General features: G+C 41.7%; 1 protein-coding gene across 14 annotated transcripts in view; it reads left to right on the plus strand.

Annotated features, from left to right (window-relative positions):
* Positions 1-18842, plus strand: part of nrxn3a (neurexin 3a) — a 427764-nt gene that overhangs the window by 146266 nt on the left and 262656 nt on the right. For 9 of the 14 annotated variants that reach the window (XR_005037682.1, XR_005037684.1, XR_005037683.1 and 6 more), the window contains exons 11-18: positions 2040-2243; positions 4812-4838; positions 7606-7725; positions 8091-8211; positions 8595-8855; positions 10136-10326; positions 10703-10876; positions 16228-16254. Coding sequence is in view for 11 of the 14 variants with exons in the window: in XM_036954492.1 (XP_036810387.1) it covers positions 2040-2243; positions 4812-4838; positions 7606-7725; positions 8091-8211; positions 8595-8855; positions 10136-10326; positions 10703-10876; positions 16228-16254 (1125 nt within the window). In the remaining 3 variants the exon portion in view is untranslated. The remainder of the gene's footprint in view (positions 1-2039; positions 2244-4811; positions 4839-7605; positions 7726-8090; positions 8212-8594; positions 8856-10135; positions 10327-10702; positions 10877-16227; positions 16255-18842) is intronic. The other 5 variants (XM_036954494.1, XM_036954491.1, XM_036954486.1 and 2 more) reach the window with 3 other exon arrangements.

An 18842-nucleotide genomic window follows, 5' to 3' on the forward strand; every position in this document is an offset into this window, starting at 1 on the left:
TGATTAAAGTGCCCAAATTCCTGGCGGTAGGGCAGCTTTGTCACCTCATTACTGGCGTTAATGAACACTTTCAGTCAGCCGCGGGATTGGATACGCTTTGTGTTCATGATGTTTATTATGGTTCATTTAATGGGACTATAATATTCAGGATGTAACATGGACAGTAACTGTGAACAGAGAAAAGCAGAATAACAAAACATTATGGTAGCTACAGTAGAATATTGTAGTCGAAGAGTTTCCGTTGTCCATGCTCTCCAATCACATCCTCTCCCTACACTACATCCTTTCCTTCATATTAAATAGATGTTTTAACCATTTGGTTAAGCCAAGATTAGGGCCCCTTTTCACAAAGAATCTCAGTCGGGGGTGCTGATCCAGGATCAGGCCCTTCCCTTTTATTTATTATGTTTTAAAAGGCAAAACTGATCCTAGATCAGCACTCCTATTCTGAGATGCTTTCTGAATACCGGCCTAGTTGTGATAAATTAAAAGATTAAATTGAAGGGACTAATCCCTGACTATTGTTTGTGGCTTGCCAGCGGAAGACAACCTGCCACCACGTCTATGTGAACACACTATAGTGACATGTCTGTCTGTCTGTCCCTCAGGGGTCTGTCGCTCTGTCAGTTAGTATCAGCCTGACAGTCACTTACTGGGATATTAAACCTTCCTGATCTCTCTTCACACCTCACACTCAACCATAGACATTCTGTCTGGAGGTGTTCCATCTCTCTCTCTCTCTCTCCCAACTCCATTGTGTTACTTCTCTCTCTCTTTCTCTCTCACTGTCTTTATCACCCTCTCTTTCTCACTATCCACCTTACTTCTTTCCTTCTCTCTCCGTTTCACTACCTCTTCCTCTATCTTTCACCCACTCTTATCCCCTCTTTCTCTATCTCTTCCCCTCTCTCTTCCTGGTTCTGGCTTCATTGTACCCAGAGGTGTTCCCCCTGTCTTCGTCCAGCCTATACCTGTTATGCTGGGTATATATTAGGCCTTGGCAGAAGCTTGGAGGGGAGGAGGGAGATAAGCATCTAATCGTACATAATAGCATATTGATTGGGATGTAATTGCAGAGTTTGTCAGCAATTTCTTTGCTACTGCGTCAAAGGAGGGTGTGTGTGTGTGTGTGTGTTTTCCGGATGGAGTCTTCACAGCTGTGAGGACTAAAAGAGTGTTTGTGTCTACTGGCTGGATGCCGGGAAGCAAGAAATGGAGAGAGAAATGGAGAGAAAGAGAGAGAGATGCGGAGAGCGAGCAGAGTAGGCTTGTAATATCAGTGGATACAGATTCCAGCAGATGTAGGGTAGCACAGTCTGTCTCCTTTTGTTTCCCCCTCGTGTTCTTCCTCTCTGCTTTAAACCCGGCTCTGCCAGAGTAGCTATTTCATGGCCGATTTAACGCATTTTCATACAACGCTCTCCCCCTCTCATCTCTACTGTTAGACAGGAGTGGGCTGTGAGGTATAAGAGTGTATGTGTGTGTTCCATCTTGAACCCTTCCCTTGTACCTCAGCCATCATCTGTGTGTAAACGAATACAGTTGGATACGCTATAGGGGAGTCCACAGCATGCTGTAGATACAGTATGTATTTAACATTTGTTATGGCAGATAAATGTGTGTGAGAGTGAACAAAAATACAGAAGCTCACCTGAAGAGAGCGGTGATGGAAAACCAGCAACTGACAATAGCTATGTGTGTGTGTGTGTGTCTGTGTGTGAGCATGCACGTGTGCTGAAAATGAAGTTATGATGTAGATTTCTCCACCTAAACAAGATGTGTGACAGCAGATGTTGTGACTAACAAATGTATGTATGTCTCTCTCTCTCTCTCTCTCTCTCTTTCTCTCTCTTGTGCTCTGTTTCTCTCTCTCTCTCTCTCTCTCTGTGTCTCTCTCTCTCGTGCTCTGTGTTTCTCTCTCTCTGTGTCTCTCTCTCTCTCTCTCGTGCTCTGTGTTTCTCTCTCTCTCTCTCTCTCTCTCTCTCTGTGTCTCTCTCTCTCTCTCTCTCTTTCTCCCCTCTTCCATCTCCCCCTGGCAGAGGCATCCATCTTGAGTTATGACGGCAGTATGTACATGAAGGTGGTGATGCCCCAGGTGATGCACACAGAGGCTGAGGACGTGTCTCTACGTTTCATGTCCCAGCGGGCCTACGGCCTGCTCATGGCCACCACCTCACGGGACTCGGCCGACACGCTGCGTCTAGAGCTGGACGGGGGCCGGGTCAAGCTCACGGTCAACCTAGGTATCGTATGACATTACAGACTACGCCACGTGTTAAAAAATGTGGCACTCTCTTTCTCTCTTCGTTCAATGTCTCTATCCCTCCATCATTATTATGGAACTTTCTTATTTAAACTCGTAGTTTGGTTTGGTTCTTAGAGTAAAGGATCACAATAATGTAAGGAGTAATGATTCCAAAAATATATTTATACTTTTATTTGCATGGACTTTATTGTGATATGTGTCATTAGATATAGATTGATTAACACTCTTTATAGAAATTACTATACTTTTTAACTAGACTTTTTGGGGCTTTATTTAAGCTATTTCATTCTGAAAGTTCTTGTCATTGATAAATATGCTGTCTGGCCCATCTTTTGAACAGATAAACCATAGCCATTGTCATTTTGAGACAGTCACAGCACCAGTAGATATAATTAATTATAAAGTATATCTTAAATGTTAATTTAAAGTCTGAATTGCGCACTATTTTTGAATATCACACTATGGCTGATTTGCACACTATTGTTATTATAGTATAGTATATCAAATATATCTTTATAAGCATTGTGCAGTGCTGTGACTTTCTAAGAGGTGACTTACTCCAACTGATTCTCAGTTCATCATCTACAGGAAATTGAGAAAGAAAAAAAATCTCAACTTTACATTTTCAACTAACATCATCTTCTTGTCTTCAAGTTGAGAATTCTTGGCTTTTGATTTTGGGTTTGTTCTCCTTCTTTATGGTGTACACATACTATATACGCTCTCTATGTACATCTAGCTATCAACTCCATTTTCCCATCATGCTTTGTCAAAAGATGGTATTCACCCCTTCAAAGGCCTTAAGCCTGCGGCCCGTCAGGCGAACAGCCCGAGAACAGAGCCCAGCCAAACCTGCAGCTGGCTGCCCCCCAGGCAACCTTCCTTCTCTCTTTTTTTTTACAAACACAACACTGTGTTGCAAAAAGGAAAGAAGCACTAGTATACATAACCTATATTTACACACTATTTGTCTTTAACTTTGATTAAAGCTTTAATAAAAGCTGGATATTTGTCATAATAGTTAGTAGTGTGCTTCGTTGTTATAGTACCCACAGTAGCAATTGATAGACTATATTATGCACACTAAATATTACTTTAGTCATCCAAAGTATTTTATTAAGAATAAACTGCATTGCAACTACAAAAATTGGCTACACAAAACTACCCTACACAATTCACTTTTTGTATCAAATACAATATCAATAACAAGCATCACATATCCACATTTAAGTGTTAAAGAGATACATATCCTTGATATGTTTATCTAAACCCATATTTTACATTGTTTCGTAGAAACAACCTACATTGTATATAATATTTACGCATTTTAGAAGATGTTTTTTATCCAAAGCGACTTACTGTCATGCGTGCATACATTTTACGTATGGGTGACCCCAGTGGGAATCGAACCCACACCCCTTGTAAGCGCCATGCTCTACCAACTGAGCAACACAGTCTCTGTGCTGTACTGTTAGATATGAGGGTCTTATGCCTCTGCATGGTGCTGGTGCTGATTGGATCGCGGCTGTTCGCTCCCACTTTTCTGTTGCGGTTGACGACACATGAACCCACCAGCCACATGGTGACCAACCCAGAATGTCCCTTGCAGGATCCCATAGGCCGACTCAAAATGGCCGTCACAAAAACCTGTAGGCCTATAACAGGTAGGAATTTGTTGTCAGTGAAGGAACTAATCAATTATCTTTCACTAGTCCATTCGCTTTTTTAAATTGAAAATCTTGGAAATATTGCTCCAAAATAATAAGTGTTGTAACACTTTTTTAAATATTTAGGTTTATTCAACTGTCAAGTAGAATAGCATTTCACTGTTTCAAAGATCTGTGGCTCCAATATGAATAGCTAACACCACCTTCTTGCTAATATCAGATATATGATTTTAATTGCCTGTTTAGTCAACAAGTTGGTGTGAAGGCTTCGGAGCTGGAGACTTTGTGTTTAAAATCAAAATGAAAACTATTCCAAAATGGAAGTCTATGCTGGGTTGGAGAATCTATGTGGTTGGTAAAATAAAAGCGGCCATTTTTAAAATGTTGACAGCCAGTGTCCTTGTTATGCAGCTTTAAATAAATTACGTTTGCCCATATGTGTATAATCTAAGTGTTATAGTGGTGGTCACAAAACTAAGTTAATTTCATAATTTAAACAAGTGCTGCAAAAGCGCTATGTACATTTTACCATACAACACCCAACTAATCCCCATGTCAGCCATAACTATTGTATATGGACCAAAGATTTGACATTTGTGAATATATTCATTCTACCTCATACTTATTGCTACATTACCAGTTATTACAATCATATTGCAATTGCAGTCACACTTGTAGAATTCAAGCCAGCCATTTGTAATCTAAGCTAACAGTCTAGCACCTGAAAGTCTACATAGGACCCCCCACCTCCCCCTTACAAAATGGCCGCCTCTCTGCATGTGGACGTCCCCGGAAGGGTGGAATTCTTGTTTTTGGATGTCTGCAGCTATAACCTTGAAGGATGCAATTTCATCTGTCATTTATTCTTCCCCATCTAGACTGTATCAGGATAAACTGTACTTCCAGTAAGTTAACACTCAAGTTTCATTTTGCTCTTGTATTATGATACTCTGCTGTTTAAAGGAATGTGTTATTTGAAGTGTGTCTTTCTCTGATCCCTATGGTGTTGGTTGGAGAAGGGGTCTGTCTGTCAGTTCAACTGGTCAGACCATCAATAGATCACGGACAACAGAAACACTCAAACTGGAAACAGACAGTCAGGGTGGTGATTTGTTAATCTCTTAGGTTTTAGTTTTATGTAAGGCCATATTTTATTAAATAATGTTATAATGTCCTGTGACCGAATTTATTTTCCCCCGCATGAATTTATTTTAGTTATATAGGAAGTTCTACTGTAATGAAGGTTTGATTTAGCGTTTTTTTTTTGTTGCTGCAATATAATTCCCTTTTTAGAGATGGATAATTATATAATAATATATAATAATATAATAATAATATATTATATATAATTATATAACCCTTTTTAAAAAAATCATATATGGCAGATACAATGTTTAGCGTTTTGGTTTTCAGCACGAAGTTGAGATTAATAAATCACCACTTGTTACATAACTAAACATTTGAACATTCTCACATGAAAGAGCTTCATCGTAGGTGGACAACGTAGAATACATAGACTTATTCTACTACAATATATATGTGTTGTAGAATAAGTAACTTGAATATACAAAATGATAAACATATATACAGTATATATATATATGTAAAGATGTTATACTATTCATATAGTGTAGGTCCTCTTCAAGTGAAATGCGACAAATTAGTTAATGGTTTTATTATGATTATATCAGTGTCATGATACTGTACGATTTCTTTTAATGTGTCAATTTGGTGAGCTCTGTTTGCTTCTAAACGTGTGTCTCTAAGTCAGAGCTTTAGTACGACACTATAATACACTCAGGTATATTAAGTGTCCATACTGTTGGGGAGAAGGTCAACATTAACTGCTTTTACTCATGAATAGGGCTCGGAAACCTTTAGTGTACAGTACTGTCTCCTGTCTGTCTGTGTCTGTCTGTCTGTCTGTCTGTCTGTCTGTCTGTCTGTCTGTCTTTTTAAGTTGTCAGACAATAGAATGAAAAGTACATTTTAAGTGCTGCACATTAGTTTCAAAGCTCTCGACAGACTAAGAGCATGTGAGGACTGCGGTCTTTTATGTAAGAGACGTGTTCAGTGTGTGTGTATGTGTGTGTGTGCACGTGTTCCTGTGTGCGTGTGTGTCAACGCGTCCCTGTGTGCATGCTTGTGTGTGTGAGTGACAGATATGATTACTGTTATTGTACATTCGGCTCCTATAATGTCTGATGCTAATTGCTGCAGTAAATTGCTGTGGCATTTCAGGACAAAGAGTGGAATCCAGATTTGACATAATGTCTTCTGCTGGGTAGCCTACCTGGAAAAGAATATCAAGGTGGTCTCAGAAATAAACCCACAGTACCTTTCCAACCACTTATATTTTTACCCCCTTTGTAATATTGTGTAAAATGAGGCCTATTTTGTGATTCAAGAGCTAATAGTCTTAGTTATAAAAGAGCGGTACAGTACATCTTAGTTATGAGTAACATTACAAGCATTACCCGAAATGATGCGATGACATTACTGGGCCCAATACCCGCCACCTTCAAAACTAAAAGTCAAGATGTTAACACTCCCAAAATGACAGCGCAAGGAAACATGAAACTGTCCAAATCAATGCAGCATCCCTCCAGGGGTTCTGAGCTCATGTGGTTGTGTCTGCCAGACTCTGTTTGTGTCGGCTGTTTTAAATCAACAGCACACCCATGACAGGGTGAGAACACACGGAAGTGTCCCGGAGAATATCGCTCCTGCTGAAGCTCCTGTATCTCCTGCCGTTACAAAGGCCAGAAAAGTACTGTCAGACACACACACACACACACACACACACACACACACACACGAACACACAAACACACACACACACACACAAACACACACGCACACACGCACACACACACACACACACACACACACACACACACACACACACACACACACACACACACACACACACACACACAACTACACGCACACGGTAGTGCAGTAGACTGTCTAGATCACTGGGCTTTACTGGTGCTTAGAGGGATTCTGGCTAAACCAAGCTGAAGTTCAAGCGATCAGCTCTGGGGCGTTACTTGGCTGTGAAAGATACAGTAATAACCTAGTGTACGTGTAGGTAACACTACAGTCCTCTTTGAACTACGTAGTATTCATCTATTAATAACAGATTTTGAAAGTATTTGGAAGGTATTTCCAGACCCTATGATGAGTAAAAGCTGTGTAATTGTTACATTGACTGCAGTGGTTTTTCTGCTGAGTACATATTTAAAGTCGTACGTTTCCGCAGTGAAGGTGCTATTCCAGTGTGCAATGACAATTTAAGAAATATTGTTGTAGAAAAATGTATTCGTTGTTGCTTTTTACCAAAATAACCTAACCTTTGTTTTCCACAGTAACACCCAAGTACACGTGTAATTTGAAAAGTGAACAAAGTGAAAATGCCAAAATGATCCCAATTGACAATGAATCAGAATACAAATCAACTTGACATGCTCAAGGTGCTCTGCTGTCATCATCCCCAATATATGCCTTGTATTACACCTGCTCCTTTTGAGTCGTTACAAATAAGCCCATTATATCACCTCCTTCTATTGGAAAAGGCCCAATATGACAGCCCCTATTGGAAACTGGAAAGCAAAGGTTTGGTTGGGGAGGCAGGACAACTTTAACTTTGTGACCAACCATCGTTCTCAGGCAAGGGACCCGAGACCCTGTATGCTGGGCAAAAACTCAATGATAATGAGTGGCATACGGTGCGCGTGGTCCGCCGGGGAAAAACCTACAAGCTCACGGTGGACGATGACGTAGCAGAAGGTACTATACTAGCTACAGTCTGAGAGAAAGTTCCTCATCAGCCACTGTTTGTGTGGGTTGATGTGTCTGGTGTTCTCATTTAGCTTCAGGCTTACGGGAATGACAGAATTAGCTCGTTAAACGTGAACTGTCCTTCCGGTGGTTTTCAATGTTTATTTGAAATAATTATTTGAGAAAGGTGACTATTGATATGTCTGAATTGTTCTTGCTGAGCTTATTCAGTTGTACTATTACATTGTATTTACCCGTATCGTACCGGAATTTCACCACCTCTTTAAATTCAGCCCTTTTGTGTTAGTATCAGACAGTTTTTTCTTTTTTTCTTTTTTCTTTTTTCTTCTTTTTCACTTCATCCCCTACTCCAGGCCAGATGGCGGGTGACCACACCCGTCTTGAGTTCCACAACATCGAGACGGGCATCATGACGGAGAGACGCTTCGTCTCGGCCATCCCCTCTAGCTTCATCGGACACCTGCAGAGCCTCAGGTTCCTCTTCTCTCATATACTTTGTTATATACTTCCTGACGTATACTGTAATGAACGTCGATACTTCACCCAGAAAGACATAGCAGTATGCAAGATACAAGCTCTTTACAGGCAATGCGAACCGATCTGAACGTGAGTACTACGCCATCGCATTGGATAGGTGGACATATGGTGTCAGTTTTGGTGAAACCAAATCTGAACCAGTTAGTTAACATGGCTGTTTTGTTTTGCTTCACTTCAGCAGATCTTGTTGATACGTTTGCCGCTAGTGAATGACAAGTTCTTCCAGTTGACAAGAAAGTGGTTTACTTTATCTGTTTTAATGCATCAGATAATATCATGTTTTTTTCAAATAGAACCTTATTCCCATCTATTGACTCCAGGTTCAACGGGATGCTGTACATTGATCTCTGTAAGAACGGAGACATCGACTTCTGCGAGCTAAACGCCCGGTTTGGCATGCGCTCCATCATCGCTGACCCCGTGACCTTCAAGTCCAAGAGCAGCTACCTGAGCCTGGCCACCCTGCAGGCCTACACCTCTATGCACCTGTTCTTCCAGTTCAAAACCACCTCCCCGGACGGCTTCATAATGTTCAACAGTGGAGACGGAAACGACTTCATCGCTGTGGAGCTAGTCAAAGGGTGAGTGGGATCCGACCTGGTCTTAGACTTTGTTGTTAATTGACGTTTTTTTGTTTGTTTTTGCCACCACAACTACGAAGGACAGTAGGTGCACACAGGGATGGTATTACAGTAGCATATAACAATAATAATCACAATAAGTGACATATACTGTAATTCATATGTATGTGGACAGCCCTTCAAATGAGTGTATTCAGCCATTTCAGCCACACCCGTAGACAAACATTGGCAGTAGAATGGGCTGTACTGAAGAGCTTGCAACGTGGCACCGTCATAGGAAGCCACCTTTCCAACAAGTCACATTTCTGACCCGCTAGAGCTGCCCCGGTCAATTGTCAGTGCTGTTGTTGTGAAGTGGAAACGTCTCGCAGCAACAACGGCTCAGCCGTGAAGTGGTAGGCCACACAAGCTCACAGAACTGGATCGCCGAGACCTGAAGCGAGTAGATCACCATGCGCAATGCCAAGCGTTGGCTGGAGTGGTGTAAAGTTTGCCGCCATTGGAGTGATGAATCATGCTTCACCATCTGGCAGTCCGACGGACAAATCTGGGTTTGGCGGATGCCAGGAGAACGCAACTTGTCCGCATGCATAGTGCCAACTGTTATTTTTGGTGGAGGAGGAATAATGGTCTGGGGCTGTTTTTCATGGTTCGGGCTAGGCCCCTTAGGGAAATCTTAACCTCACAGCATACAATGACATTCTAGATGATTCTGTACTTCCAACTTTGTGGCAACAATTTGTGGATGGACATTTCCTGTTTCAGCACGAAATGCCCCCGTGCACAAAGTGAGGTCCATAGAGAAATGGTTTGTCGACCTCTTGTGGAAGAACTTAACTGACCTGCACAGAGCCATGACCTCAACTCCATCGAACACCTTTGGGATGAATTGGAACGCCGACTGCGAGCCAGGCCTAATCTCCCAACATCAGTGCCTGGTTTCACTAATGCTCTTGTGGCTGAATGTCCCCGCAGCAATGTTCCAACATCTAGTGGAAAGCCTTCCCAGAAGAGTGGAGGCTGTTATAGCAGCGAAGGGGGGACCAACTTCATTTTAATGCCCATGATTTTGGAATGAGAAGTTTGACGAGAAGGTGTCCACATACTTTTGGCCATGTAGTGCATAACTGCAGTGGTTATATGTCACCATTTTGACATATTCCTGTAGTTCCCATCCTCCACTCACAGAGGCCTAGAGGTCATCTCCTTTGCTGCGCCACTCCTATTGGTCAAACAGGTGTTCTATTCAAGTGACCAGACTGACTTTTGACCTCCCTCAGGTACATCCACTACGTGTTTGACCTTGGCAATGGGCCTAACGTCATCAAGGGTAACAGCGACCGGGCTCTCCATGACAACCAGTGGCACAACGTGGTCATCACCCGTGACAACAGCAACATCCACACGCTGAAGGTGGACGCCAAGGCAACCAGCCAGGTGGTCAATGGAGCCAAAAACCTTGACCTGAAAGGTAGAGTATATAGCAGAGGTGGTTCAGTGAACCATGTGGGACGACTAACCTTGCTTGAGACCTGAATACCCATGTCCCAGAGCTAATGCCTGGCTTTAGCTCAATGGGCTATTGTGGTTTTGAGTCGCACACGTCCACCCTGGTTGGTTTTGTAGAATTTTTACAATGAATTATCGTAAAGCACTCTTTAAAAACATAATGTATTTGCAAATAACAGCTTACACAGGACAGTAAAATAAAGCATTACCAGGACTGTAAAATAAAGCATTACCAGGACTGTAAAATAAAGCCTTACCAGGACTGTAAAATAAAAGACTTAATGATAAAGCTCGACTCTGTCAGTACATGTCGGTGTCCTCTCTCCTCCTTCCTCCAGGTGACCTGTTTATTGCTGGACTGGGCCCTGGTATGTACGGTAGCCTGCCCAAGCTGGTGGCGTCCCGGGATGGCTTCCAAGGCTGCCTGGCCTCTGTGGACCTCAACGGCCGCCTCCCTGACCTCCTCCAGGATGCGCTGTTCCGCAGCGGGCAGATCGAGCGAGGATGCGAAGGTACACCCTCCCTCAAAACCATGTCCGACTCGGACCTCAGCTCAAACTCAAACTACAACCCAAACTACAACCCCAGAAACAACAAAAACGTCAACGACAGCTCAGGGAGCCCATTCTTCCTCCTTAACTCCAACAGTAGCTCCACCTCCCTTGTACCTTACGCTCCCTCGTCCATCCTACTAACACTGCTGGTCACCTCACTCACCACCCAGACAGCCCTCTGTTAGCTAGAGCAGGGATGGACATTTTACAACCACCACCAACTGCCATTGTTACAGTAGGTACAGTAGATGTTGACCCCAACCAATGGTGAAGGGTCAGTATTAATTCATCCTAATGTATATGGTCAGGGTTTGAAGTTAGGAAATTATAGATATGTGGTGATGGGTAACTTCAACCTCGAGGACCAGACCTAGCTCATATCGGCCACATTGGTCGCACAATGATGATGTCACATCAGCACAGCTCAAAGCAGCATTACAGTAACATTAGTACACATTAGCACAAGCACAACCATTGTTGACTTTGTTGTTTTGAGATGTTTCCCTTTTTTTATCAGTGTTTTAGGAGCTCGTCATGATTGATAACTACAGTCATGTTTCAGAAAGACAAAAAAAAAAAACACATAAAGAAAACATTTGTGTAGTGTCTGTACATACAGGACAGGGAGCTACCGGTATGTTGATTATGTCCGTTTTGTATACAATACAATGTGGGCATGTAAGTGTTATGTGATCAATTGCTATTTTGTGCTGTACAATAAGTCCTTATCATACATAGCTACGATTGGCTATTTGTTGGTTTAACGCACTATACTGTACAACCCAAATTTGCATACAGTTTGCACTAATGTTCAGATTAGAAATGTAATCGGCTCTTCTTGCCCAAGCAACAATGCAACTATAGAGAATAGTATGAATAAGAATTGTAATATCTCTATGGAGCCATATGGAAAACCCCAGATACGATACAACAGCTTGTATGCAATGTGCGCACAAAACTAGAATGCCAAAAGTTTCAGTTTGTTTAGCGTTTATTTGAAATATTCCATGCATATCAACGAGCCGACGGCGGCCTAGTGAAACATTTTTGCACTAGCATCACATTTCATTCAGATTAAGAATCATCGCTGCAAATACTCTATGCTCTTTTGACTACTCTTCAAATATCATTTTTGGTTAATATAGTTTTTGGTCAGTGGGCAAGTTTTCCCGAGTCTTAAGAGTTTGCACCGTGAATCCTTTTGTTTTCTGAACATTTATTTTCCTTTTTCTTTTTGTGTGAGTGTTTTCTCATCTTGTTTTTTAAAATTTTATTTCAATCTATCTGTTGTGCATTTGTTCTTCTTGTTTCTTTTGTTGTTCTTTTGAAAAGACCGTATCAGAGAGCCACATAATGGTGCAGTATATACACCTAATATACCTTTAACATTATGACTATTGTACAGGATATCTATAACTCCATATTTATATCCCCATAAGTCTTCCTCTCATTACAAGTCTGAATGTTACTTTGGGAGATACAGTATACACAGTGATGTGTGTGTTGAAATATCTGTTTATTTATTTTTCACAATAAAAGCTCATGAATCATATTTATTTGGTCTTCCGTTGTATCACATCCATGACATTTCTTCTTTGTTGTCATTTGTTTGTCTGTGAGTGGCTGTGAGGATGTGTGCGCACATATTTGCATTGGTGTGTGTACTTTCACTTATTCTTTTGCTAAATCATTGTCACGTAATGAACGTTCCTGTCAAGAATAGTGGCAGGGTAGTCAGTTGGGTTTTGGAGCACATAGTTCAACAGCAGATGGAGAAGCATGATCAAAAAGTATGATTTTATGAACAGTGTTGTCGGGCAAACCAGAAAAATGACAGTCCAGGAATTCAAGGTAAAAATGGTTGTCGTTCAAAAAGTTTCAAGTTCACCAAAAATGAACCAAAGTAGTCTAATTATTAGCAACCTGGTGGCAGGCAAAACACCCAAACACTGCAAACTGCAGAAAGACTCGCAGCTGAGTTTGTAGCAGGGATCATCAACTAAATTCAGCTGCCAGCCAATTATTTTATTCAGCTGATGGTGGGGGGAGGGGACATAGTTACCATTAATTAATTTGTAGGCTTCAAATTGACCGCAAAAAGCCCAAACAGATATAATATTTGACACAATCATTTCAAACCTTGCTTACATTTGTATACGATCAGGTGTTATTCTGCTTTTTATTTTTATTTTTTTATTGTTGGACATAAAACACCAGGAAATCAGCTCTGAGTGATTTGAATTTTGGAAATCTGTTCCCAAGTATTCCCAACATTCAAATCACTTGACTCCAGGTTCAACAGGTTCAGCAGCTGATTTCCTGGTGTTTTATGTCCAACAATAAAAATAAAACATCGTAAAAACATTTGCTCAGAAAACGTGGGTGGGCAAAATAAATCCACCAGCCAGCCAAATTCAGCCTGCTGGCCACCAGTTAGGAAACCCTGGTCTATAGCATACCTGAGACGCTAAAACAACTTAGCGTTGTCTATACACAACCATCGACACTATCAGAATGAATTATCCCAAACAGTCCGTGGGAGCTTCAATGGGCCCCGTTCCCATAAGCATGTTTAAGGCTAAGTTAATCTTACAACCTTCCTAGGAGCATTGTTAAATCTCCGAGCTGTTTCCTAAAACCATTCTTGCTAAAGTTGTACTTACTAAATGTTCGTATTTACGGACTGCCTCAGACCACTTGTTCAACAGCCAACGCCTCCATCACACTCACATTGATTTACATTTCGGTACATCGCAAAGACAATTGCAGTGTGTTCTGTGTGCTGCATCAAACTGCGTGTGTCGACGGCTTGACAGAAGTGGTAGCGGAAGGTGAACGTTTCACTTCTGTTGCACACGTGTCCAGATGATGACGCGTACATGCCATTTTGTGCAATGGTACAGTAGGTGTGATCGAGGTCGTATGCGATGCCCTTTTGCATCACTTTATACACAGAAAACCTCCCTGCTAAACATAAAATCAAGCTGTTTATCTGTCTCTCTTTGGCCGGCGATATCTTCGGAATGAAGTTCACCACACGGTTGCCAATGTCTTTGCTATTGTTAACAAACAAGACAAGAATAAGAAATAGGCTTTACAATGAAAACCCGTGATCACTGCATAAAATCTTAGGGTAGTCCAATCGGTTAGGCTACATAGTTCCTGTATGGTTCAGTCAATAGGGTTCTGTTCGGCTAATTCTGTGATCCACTATGTCAAATGTTTGCCTCAACATATTTAATACTGTGTGACAACATGTGCACAATTATGATTTTAGTACATTATTATAGGGTAGGCCTAAGCATTATAATGCCCTGCCTCAATATTTGCTACTATAGGTGGTTGATCCGTCGTCAGTAGGCCTATAATGTAGGTTTGAATGGAGAAAGCTTATCCCGAGACTATCAGTATCTACCCATGCTCCAACAACACACTGAAAAGGAGGTGCATGGTCAAGCTGACGTCTGCATTGGCCGTGCAGCATTTACTGTGATATGGTCTCTGCAGACGTCAGGGCATTCATACTTATTGCGCTTCGTGGAGCAGCGCAGAGCCGCTGTGGAGTGGGTTTGTTTACACAGGATCTCCCGCACTCACCTATCGTCAACCATTCATGTCAATGAGGGCCAAATGGAGCCCCCTCCGCACGAGGTGTGGAGCTCAATTTGGCCTCTGCCTGCCTCGAAATTGCACCACACAATTCAGATCAAGCATAAGTTGGCTCTTAGCGAGGGTTTTTTTCTTCTTCTGCGCGGCGTCTTTGGAAAAGATGCATCATTAAAACACTGGTAAAAGCCTAAATTCCATCACTATGGGAAACCGGGTCCAGGTAAAGGAATGCGTGAGATAGGCGTCTCTGTAACGCCCAGCATGAAGAGCCAGAAGCAGGGCGAGTTGACCGAAGTGTTACAAACGGAACAGTGGTCGTTATGTGCGATCAGCAACGTGATGACTTGGTTTAAGCATGTACGTGTAAAGGAGCACTTTTGCGAACGTATGCGATTGTGAGCGTTCCTCAGAACATGAATAAATAGTCTGTTCTATCCGTGTGCCTTGGGATCATCCAAACCCCACTAAAGTTGACATTTTAAATAGTTAAGATAAGGGTTAGGTTTAGGTAAGTTTAATGGTTAGGGTAGGGGGTTATGGTTAGGGACTTCCCAAGGATCCTTGATAGCATTGACCATGAATAAATACGCAACTTCAATTACAAACTAACAAACACAAATAGTCCCGAATCTGCTTTATTACTTTAAGGCTCCCCTATTCACAGTTAATCACAAAACAATGTGACAGTTTAATTATAATATTGTCATTCAGTTTTAATCAGGGATCAACAATGGACTTTTAGTAGGCTATGTTACGTCAAAGTCGGTAAGTCAACAAAGTTACAAATCGATTTGGGGAGCATTATAGTCCTGAACTTCTAATGTAAGGCATAGTTTATTGTAATTGAATCAAACCCTCACTAGATGGCGCTAATGCCTCGACCATTGGGATACTGAGCTGAAAGCTGAGAACTCGAGGCCTTGAAGAGTATTCGTACCTAATTGTCCAATGCAGCTCTCATTCATTACTGTCGGCAGCAATGCGTTTAAGTTCAATCTGAAGGTAAACAAAAGGAGTGTTAAACTGTATTTCGTTGTTTCTGTGACTCACGTCTTCCCTGAACCGTCTTGTGTCGTTTGTCCTCATTCCTTCATTGTAAAACATATGCATACTAACCTTTTGTGTTTTCATCACTCTTGAGCAGCAATGGTCCCATATGCTTTTAAGTATACACCTACACAATGTTTAAAAATCCTAATTGGGTTTGATTAAATACCTTATTCATGTCAAATGAAAATGTCGCTTGCTTCATATTCCTTTGCAGGTTTCCATGCTGATGTCTGTTTGTTATTTCCTGTTGTCATTTTCACTTGAATATGAATATTTTAGTAAAGTGTGTCTGAATTATGTGCAATGACTAAACAGGTAAACATGTAGCTAAACCGATGGTGCAATTGCCCTTCCAAATAGGCCTTCATTTGTTGATGTGACAATATACAATGTGTCTCAATAGGCCCAAAAAACCTCCAATCCATAACCATCTTCACCTACATGTTTTCTCTGTACTGTTCCCATCTGTTTCATGTCTCCTTATAGTTTGGTTGTCATGGTAGTGTAGCCCTGACCCCTGACCCCTTCCTTAGAGAGGTTAAAGGGCATGTCTATGTTAGTAAAGCGCTTGCTTTATTAACCGACAGTCATTGGCCACCTACTAACCTTATTTTATCGTTTTTCACTTTCTGTTCTTTTCGCTAACAAAGTTGGTTTCACCAAAGCTGACCTACAAGGTAGAAGGTTCAAATTCCATTCTGAGCTTGGCCCAAAGATGCTGTGTGTAATGTTATGTGTCACCACTCACTAAAGAATAATGCCTTGGCTTAAAGATACTCTCAGCAAGATGACGTCATCATATACAGCGGGGTGACTTCCTGTTTACAGAAATCAACAGCAAAAACATTGTAATTTGCCAAGATTCCACATTTTGGCATGCCTCAAGGTAGAGCGCAATTAGGTCGAGTCAATAGCAGTCTTGGTTGATTTAAAGTCTGATGTTGTTGGTGGTAAAGCAAGAAGTCTCTCCGCTGTGTATGATGATGTCACCTAGCACAGTGTACATTTAAGCACAATCCACTGCAAACATGGCCAGGTATTGAAAGCTTCTCTGTGGCTGGCTATGTGCTTGTTATAAAATGGTTCACTTCTGGAGAATAATAGGTAGCGGTTGCTAGTGCTACGGCGTACCCTCACTTCACAGGCAGGCGGGCAGGCAGGGAGACAGACTAATGATTGCGATGGAGAGCTTTTGCATAAATAAAACATTAGCCGGCCTGTATAATTATGTCTGCAGATCTTGTTTTTCTGTATCGAGCCGTGTACTTGTTTTATGCTAATGTTGTTAGACGGAGAGCGTTGCTGTTCCCGCCTGTCTGGGCAGCGTCAGAGAAGAATCCATTAAGTCTCGCACCGTGGGTCGCCGCACGCACGCGCACGCACACACACACACACACACACACACACACACACACACACACACACACACACACACACACACACACACACACACGTGTATACACCAGAAAGGCAGACCCGCATGTACACACACACACACACACACACACACACACACCATCCCCCTTCTGCCTCAGATGCTTTTAGTCCCAGAGTGTGGATGCTCCCTGATATACCAGTGTGATTAGCACACTAATTAAAGAAACGGTCGCCTACATTCAATCTGAGATTACGACAGTCTGACAGCTAATTTCATTAGAATGCGACAGCAGCTTTTTACATGCAATGAATGCAGGCCGGAGACTGTTGGTATTTTAGAGACATTTATACATATCAAAAAGTCCACTCCGAGGGGTTTTAGGCCGTATTTTGGCCCGGCTGAGCAATATTAATATATGTTTCCCCTGAGAATGTGTTCAGGTTGATTAATAGAATATAGATTTAAACTGAGGAGCTGACTTGCCATAATGCTAACAATCATCACTTATGACTTGCTTGTATTATTTCTACTTATTTATGGATAGATTTATTTCAGGTTACTGGAAAAAAATCGATGTCTGTAGCTAATTTGCTGCCTGTAGAAGAAGAAAAACATGAAGTGAATCATTTTATCTTGCATAAATCTAAGTTCCGCTGCACTTTGCATTACACAATAAATGCACTTTTAGCCTACTATGATTTTGTTCTATTTCTACTACTTTTTCTGTTTCATTATGGTCTTGCACAAGAAAATTGCACTTAAACCCAGTTTATTTGCAGTTATCTTTTTTTCACATGGTTTTCCGTTTCCGGTGGGAATATTGTCCCGATTCCCACTGAATTGGTTTTGCACTACTGCACAGTAGAGACTGCATTCCCTTTTAAATGAACGTGCAAAAACATGGGATGAGTCTGTAGAAGGTGGTGAGCCTCAAGTTCTCATTTAGGCTGCGTTTTCATTCCACATAGATTGCATCCTCCGATATTCCCTCGCTCACTCTCTTCGACAGAACTGGATAGGGTCTGACCCGTTGTCTTGGTTCCGTGAAGGGCAGTGGGCGAGGGCAGAGGGGAAGGGGAACACCTTTCTGGAATGAAACACAGCCCTGGACTTATCTGGACACTTCCACACCAACATTTATATAACAAAAACACATATCCTAGCTATGTGCACCACTTTGCTATAAAATGTTTTGTCTCTTATCTCGGATCTTCTTTCCTGTCCATGTTGTTCCCATGTGGTAACTCTTCCCCAGTGTCTCTGTACATTAGACTGGTTTTGGCTAGAGCAAGGAGCGGAGAGGAGGGAGAATGTGAGAGCTTACACCCGGGTCGCACTTCATATTAACCTCTGGTGGCTCTAAAACTGTGTATTCACATGGGGCTGACATGAACAGGCACAATGGATTTACAGTGTATAGCTAGCTACATCTTGTTCCACAGTATTTACATATTGAATAAGGTTGTGGCTTGCACAATGTAAAAGACTGGCAAATACACTAACAATTCCTCACATATAACTAGAATCAAATAACATTGTTATAGTCATTGTAACTGCTATTTAAGAACATATACCTACACTGTGGACAGTGCCTGTGTACAGGTAGTACATACCATGTAATAGCACTGTTACAGAGCCACTCAATATGAGAGAACGGGACCCTAGTCAGTTTGTCTGAATCCGCCAGTTCTCTCTCATCAACCAGCCATGTTGAAAACACGTCCAGTACTCTGTTCAATGTCTGTGCACTAAAAGTCTTACTAAAACCTACTTGGAGGGAATGCCGTGTGGTTTTTATTTTTCTTCAGTTTGGTGTACTTCTACGGTACTATAATGCCTTTGGAAGTAATGTAATGTACTGTTACCTATACTAACCTGACTAGTGCA

The sequence above is a fragment of the Oncorhynchus mykiss genome, chromosome 19 (genome assembly GCF_013265735.2).
Source record: "Oncorhynchus mykiss isolate Arlee chromosome 19, USDA_OmykA_1.1, whole genome shotgun sequence".
In the NCBI taxonomy this organism is placed as follows: Eukaryota; Metazoa; Chordata; class Actinopteri; order Salmoniformes; family Salmonidae; genus Oncorhynchus; species Oncorhynchus mykiss.